Source organism: Oryzias melastigma, linkage group LG19 (assembly GCF_002922805.2).
Source record: "Oryzias melastigma strain HK-1 linkage group LG19, ASM292280v2, whole genome shotgun sequence".
Lineage (NCBI taxonomy): Eukaryota > Metazoa > Chordata > Actinopteri > Beloniformes > Adrianichthyidae > Oryzias > Oryzias melastigma.
In genome coordinates this window covers 3,989,408-3,996,478 of record NC_050530.1, presented here as the reverse complement: position 1 = coordinate 3,996,478, position 7,071 = coordinate 3,989,408, and the positions used below count along the sequence as shown (strand labels likewise).

Below are 7,071 nucleotides of genomic sequence, written 5' to 3'. Positions count from 1 at the left end.
AAAAAAAAAAAAAAGGCGACTGAATTGACTTTATTTGGTTGAAGCCAGAACTGAACCATTTTCTATGGGTGATGTCACACTCACTCGGTCCAGTTCTCATATACAGTCAATGGGGATGATGGAAAAGTTCACTACGACTGGACAAAATCCAGAGTGGAGTTCTGACTGGAATGACAGTTTTTTCCTGCTAATTTTGACTATTTTCGCACATGTGGGGCACACTCGGTTTTTATGGTTAACTACGGTTGTCTGGTTTGATTGCATTTTATTTAGCCAACTGTCCACAGACTCTTCACATAAAGATGGAGAGAGTCAAGAGCCAGCTGGCTGTCACAGCCATTACTCATAAAACACATTAGGAATGCCACACACAGCAGCTGCGGCATTCATGGGACATCTCATCAATATCTATTAGAAACACAATGAAAGCGCGGCGCTAAAGAAATGTTTTTGGGTTCACCTTGCGCTCGCTAAAGACCGCGGAGTTGGGAACTCTCAGAACAATAACCATAACCCAAATCTTTTCCTGCACGTGAACCGAAAGGGTTTCACCGATGAGTGTTAAGTCTTTGGTTGGACTATATCAGCTGAGGTCGTAAGTCCATTGACCGCTGAGGGCTGGAGCTCAAGCTGCTTCCATCCCAAAATCGTTCCACATGATTATTCTCAATTTCACAGCTGATGGTTTTTACTGAGACAGACGGCAGCAGCCACATGCCGGCGCTCCAAAGAAAAAGACACAGGAGAGAAATTTGGAGGAGGGGAGACGATAGCGGGCCCCTCACGTTCATCAGCGACGTTCAGACTTGAGTAACCCGTCAATGTAAAGAACTGAAAGGCGTCATGATGCGCCATAACACGCGTATAATCAATGTGGAAAAGGGGTCGGAACAGAAACAAAAACAAACCTCCAGTTGAGTTTTTGGACGACATTTTGTTTCTGATTGACGGTATGTTCAAGCAATTTAAACAAAATGTTAAAAAGATATCCCACTCTGATGAAAATCTGTCTTTGTTTCCTGGTGCAACTAAATGGGTTGATTTTAAACTAAAAACATTACAAAATAAATGTGATAGTTCACTATTTTGCTGCAAAAAAATTGTTGCTAATTGAAGATTTTTATTGACCAACAAAGTTAACAACAGAGGGTCATAAATAAGGGAATTCTGAGACAACTGGGCTTCATTTGATCTGAAGTTAAATGCAACAATCCAGGAATTTACTTAAAGGTTATGATGCTCAACATATTTTTATTTTCAACCAAAAATTCTAAATAGAAAATTGACAATGAGTGAAAAATAGCACAAAAAGTACAATGAAAACTGCTCACTCGATGCTGGGTGGGGCTGTGCTTCCTGCTCTGCTACACAGCAGGGAGGGGAAGAGGGGGCGGGGTTGCACAACTCTGTAGACACTATGTCCTAGAAAATGATACAAGTTTTGGGATTTTGCCTAAAAACATTCTAATTTCAATCAGAATGGGTCTTCACACTTTTTCTAAGTGTAAATGTTTTCCTAAATTGTCTCTAAAAACAGAAATTAAAGGGAATTGTAATAAAACAGACAGATTTTTTTGTAACTATTAATTTAAAATTTGAACATCTATTTTCCTTCTACTTAATATTTTTTCCTTTCATGAAGGGTAAACATAAATGTAAAAAAAAGGGGTTTAAGAACAACAAAAAATACTAAACAATGCAAAAAAACAAGGCAAATTGATAAAAAAAAAACAACAACAAAAAAAAGCAACCAGCAATTATTTAGCCGTTTGGTAAATTTGTCAGAAAATATCAAATCTTTGATTAACTCGTAGCTGTCTCTGAACTCACTGGTCTGTTTGGAAATCACATCAACTGCTTACATAATAATACTAACCCCGCCCCCCCATTATTATACTTTTTCCTTTAAAAATTAAAAAGGGAGGATTCAAAATGTTTTTAGCTTTATGACTCATAATTGTGATACCCCTTGAAAAAGACACTTTTTAAAAATGTTTCTTACTTTTTTGTAAAAAAAAAAAAAAAGATAAAATTTATTTTTTTTCGACTTTTTCAGGTTTATTGTGGAATTATTGTGAAATATAATGAAAAATAACTGTTGAAAAAAATAATAAGTTGGGGATGTACTATAAAAGATGATTATTTCTACAAAAAAAGTAAAAAAAATATTAGAGTTCACCGTCAAGAAGTAAAAAAACACTTATAAAGGACCAATTAAGGGTTAATTAAAAGGTTGTTAAAGATCTGCTTAAATAAAAATCATGTTTTGGGGTGTTTTTTTTACATGTTCTTGCAGAATTTTTCTCAATATGGAGGACAAATCGAGATGAATCAGGAGCAGATGAAAACTGGATGTTCGAAAAAGCTCAAGTTTGTGACGCAGCCGTGGGCGGGGCAAAGTCTCCCTTCTCTGCTACAATTCTGAAGCATCCACTTGCAGACAAATAGATCCATTAACATCTTTATTTTCCTAATCTGAGATGGTCTCGGGCTCAGAACTGTACAGCTGGATACCTTTTTTTTTGCTAGGCCAATGTTAGCTTAGGCTTGTGAGGTGCTGTGAGCTAACGTAAACAAAGGAATGCTGGGAAATTAGCGGATCGAACTTCCACGCAACCCAAGAGCGATTAAAAGACCTCTGGGAACAATTTTACAATAGAAAAAATATATATATATTATATTTATTTTAATATTTATTAATATATTTTCATCAAATAAGAATAAGAAAATGCAAGAATTAAAAATTAAATTAAAAATTTCTGATCAAGTTTTTCCTTTTACGACGAATTGGGACGTGTTTTTAGGGCTGCTGTTCCTCACTCCCCAGTTTACTAAACTTTAGTCTCACCTCTGCATCTTCTTACACTAAGAAATTAAAAACATGTCAAGTTGAGTCGTTTTTAACTCAACTCTGAGGTTAAAAAAATCATGCAGGGGGGAAAACATAAATTGGAAAACATGAAACCACTATTACTTTAAGAAAATTTTCCTAAAAGTTACCCAGAAATGTATCCAAACCAAGTATTTCTTTCTCTTATGCATCTGTAGTGACTAATACCATCTTTTGTTTGTACCAAAAATGTAATATTTCTCATATTTGAGGGTTTATTTCAGGCTAAAACATGGAGGCCTCAAAGCTCAGAGAGGGTGTGGTTCACCCTAAACAGGTCACTCCCTGTATGTATACTGTGATAATATTTAGATTTTTTTTTCCACGACTGGAAAAATCTGACCCAAGAAGACCCAAATGAATTATACATGTCGCAGTGAAAAAAAGCTGCTGCCGCATGAGAAACGCCGGTGAAAATTACAGCATCCCCTTTGGGGGAGCGAGCAGCAGGAGATCCAGGATTTGATGCATCAAGGACCTTTTGTTTGCAGCTAAAATAAGTGTTTCAGAGCAGTTGGAAAGGAAATGTCGTCGGCAGCACTTGGCAGGCAGACGACTGTAATTTTGAGCCATTTAGGTTTGAAACCACCACTGGGGGAGGACGGGGGGGAGAAAGGTCATTAAAGAGGATGTCGAACATGATGATGGAGCCACCGCAAGGTGTTTAAGAGTGTCTGGAATCGAGCACGGCGACATCGTGAAACATTTTGGGGGAAATATGTTCAACAAAAGCAAATATACGACGGGTGTTGGGATTTTTGCTAATTCAGATGAATGAAAATGGCAGTTTTTCCTCTACATCTGAGCTGAAAACACTCAGTCGCAACTCCGGGCTTTACATAGATCGAGAAAATTCTCATAAAAATATATTTCTTTGGGTGAATTTGCATGAAAAGATGATTTCACCACACTTTTCTGCTTACAAGCATCACACATCCAGAATGGCAATTGCAAAAACCGCTTTGATTTTGAATAATCAATGTTTTTTTCCCCTAAAATATTTACAGAATTAAATAATAAATCAACCATTTATCTATTTTTAGGTAAATAGATCAGTTTTTTCTTCAAAATGTTGTTGATGTAGCCTTTAAAGTAAAGATCACCAATTAATGTATTAAAATAATGTTAAAGAAAAATCCTATTATAGAATAAATAACATTAATAAAGCTTTTTGAGGTTAAAATGAATGTCAAAGTTACCTCTAAGGTAAGCAACAATACAAAATGGTTAACAGCATTTTTGAGGACAGAACACACACATATACACACATACACACACACAAAGGGCGTGAAAACACAAGCTAAATGTTCCCTGAGACTAGAAGGTCTTTTTAAAAATAAATAAATAAATAAAATAAGGTCCCTTTAAAGAAAATAACCTCTTTTTCACTTTCTTGAGCACAAATATTAATTCATTTAAAAATATTTTTATTTAAAACTAATAAAAAATGAAAATTAAACAACAAAAAATGAGTTCAACGCCATCAAAAGGGGTTAAAAAAAAGATTATTACTTTAATTTTAATTTTAAAAGTTGCGTTTGCTGTTTAAAACACGGAACTGTAGCGGCTTTTCAGTAGTAAATATGAAAATGCTAGAAAATAGGCTATCAAAACAATACACAAAATGAGATGAAATAGTCTCTATTTTCTTTTAAATGTAGTAAAATGGTTGAACTGAGAGCCGGGAAACGCCACAGACGAGCTTTCTTACCTGAGTCCGGCGGCGGCGCAGCTCCTCTGTTGTCCATTTCCAGCTGCCACAGATTAGCGCGCGCGCTCAGCCCCACCAGCGAGTCAAGAAAGATAAACCTCGCGGGTAACGCGCGCGCGCTGTGCCAACGCCGCCTGTGTAGCAGAGATACCAAATCACAGCGCGCGGGGATGAGAGGAGGGGAGGGGGTGAAGAAAGGACAAAAAGAATGAGTCAGGAGGAGAAAAAAAAACAAAAAACAACGGAAAGTGTTTGCAATTAAAATTACTGGGATTTTTTTTTATCTTTAAGCTGCTTAAACAAATCAACAAAATCCTTAAATTTAAAGAAATAAAAGATTATTTTAACTAAAGATTACTCACAGCCATAGCTTATAACATAACATTTACTAAAAAAAATAGAAGAAAAAATAAGCACACTTCTTGTGTCATATCTTGAAAACCACTTTTAATTCAAAATTCTATTGTAAAATTCAGTCTTGGTTTTCAACATGGCTGCTCCATACGACTGCTGTTCTCCATTGTGGCAAAACCAGATTGTATTCAGTGGAACGGGGTTTTTTTAGTGACAGCAGTAATGCATCCACGCAGTCAGAAATGCTCTTCGGTTGCAACGACTTCAGATGAGCACCTCAATTTTCTGGATGTTGTGTGTGACTCGCCTTTGCGACATGGTGTGGTCATCGGGGGTAGTTCCTTGGAAGATCAGGGAGGTGGTTCTTTTGAGGAAAGGGGACCAGAGAACCAACTATTGTGTTTTCCACACTATAGGGTGCACGGGTTATAAGGTGCACCGTCAATTAATGGTTTATCAATTATAGGGGCCTTTGAAGCTGTAGTACTGTCCAAAATGCCATTTTAGGCGCTAGCTTAGGGCTAGTTAGCCCTCCCCCGATAGGGTGATCTACCTCCCAAATGTGGGGGAAGGAGAAATACATTGCTTCACTTGTTTCAGGATAAACAGTAACTTAAGTTTTTCATATCTCTCAGTTTGGAGGACTACATGTAGCGGTAGAGAAGAAATTTGGATTAAACCTAGAACTTGTTTGTAACACCCTACACGCTAGCCACATTAGCATATTTACAATACCTAAAGCTCCCAACCTTGTTTGCAACACTTAAGAAAGCAGACTAACACAGCCAAAACAAACTTTACTGTGACTATGCTAACTCCCAACCTGGTTAGTAACATAAACTGTCACTGTAACGTGTTAGCTGCATACTGTTAGCCACGTAGGCAAATTTACAAGACCTGAAACTCCAAACCCTGTTTGTAACAGATATTGATAGCATTGAAACATCCTTACTGGGACTATGCTAACTCCCAAATTTGTTAGTAACATGTAAAACAAAAAAAAGCAGTCCAACAACGCTACATGTTAGCCGCATTAGCATGTTTGGAAAACACCCAACCTTGTTTACAACTCGTGAAAAACAAGACTAACGTTTTGAAGAAGCTCTGTACCGCATGGTTAAGGACCCATCTGCGTCACTTTTTGACATTTTGGGAGTCCCCAACTCATCATTTTTTTTAACATGCTGGTTGTTCCAATAAAACAAAGTGTGGTACTGGACAAGGACCACACTTCGGGCGAGGCCAGAACCAGAATTTCAAACCCGGAACTCTTACCCCAGCCTGGTCCGGATCTGGTACCACGTCTGGTTTGTCGTCAAGTATCAATTTCAGAACAAATCTGGAACTGGTTCTGATCTGTGTTCAGTACAGATCCATGTCTGGTACCAATTCATGTTGGGTACCGGGTAAAAATTAGGGTTAGGATACTGGTGCGGTCCACGTCCTGGTACTGGTTTGCGTCCCAGAGATCGAGGAGACTTGATTTAATTGGAACTGACAGGACGAGAAAAAAAAGACAATTTGGGGACAGCCAAAATCTCTATTTTTGACACAGTGGGTCCTTAGCGTATGCACGTGACGATTTGGGAATGAGATTGTGTTGATCTCTCAAAATCACTTTGACATCTGTTAACACAACCAGAGTTAATCCATACAAGGCGTTCCGGAAAATAAGGCGTGCTGTTGTGTTTTGAAAAAATTAAGGCTTTTAAGTGTGTCTTATAAAGTGGAAAATACGGTCCAGGGGATCACACCACTCAGTATCTCCAGGAAAGTCTAGAATAGGCTACTGAAGAGGAGAATCAAGAACTGTGATTCAGAAGGAACATTCCTGTTTTTGTTGTGGAATAATGGATCAGATATACACTTCACAGAGTTCTGGGGTGTTCCCGGGAGTTTTTCCACCCAGTCTATAATGCTTTGTTAATTTGGAGAAAATGATTTAAACAAATATGGGCCCCTAATAAAGGATCATCCCTTATTAGTCTGGTTTGTATTGCAGAAAGTAAGTTGAACATGCAACCAGTACATGCTGGACCCCAGCGAGGATACTTTTTGTCATCTGTGCTGTTCATAAGTGTATCCGGGTTCAGACTGGACAAAGGGGGCTTGCCAA

At 37.8% G+C, this 7,071-nt stretch overlaps 1 protein-coding gene across 1 annotated transcript in view; it reads right to left on the bottom strand.

Moving 5' to 3' along the window:
* LOC112153950 (zinc finger protein 385C) overlaps window positions 1–5,796 on the bottom strand; it is a 71,428-nt gene extending 65,632 nt beyond the window's left edge. The window contains exon 1 of the mRNA XM_024284433.2: window positions 4,602–5,796. Coding sequence (XP_024140201.1) covers window positions 4,602–4,638 — 37 coding nt within the window. The 5' untranslated portion in view covers window positions 4,639–5,796. The remainder of the gene's footprint in view (window positions 1–4,601) is intronic.
* Window positions 5,797–7,071: the final 1,275 nt, after the last annotated feature.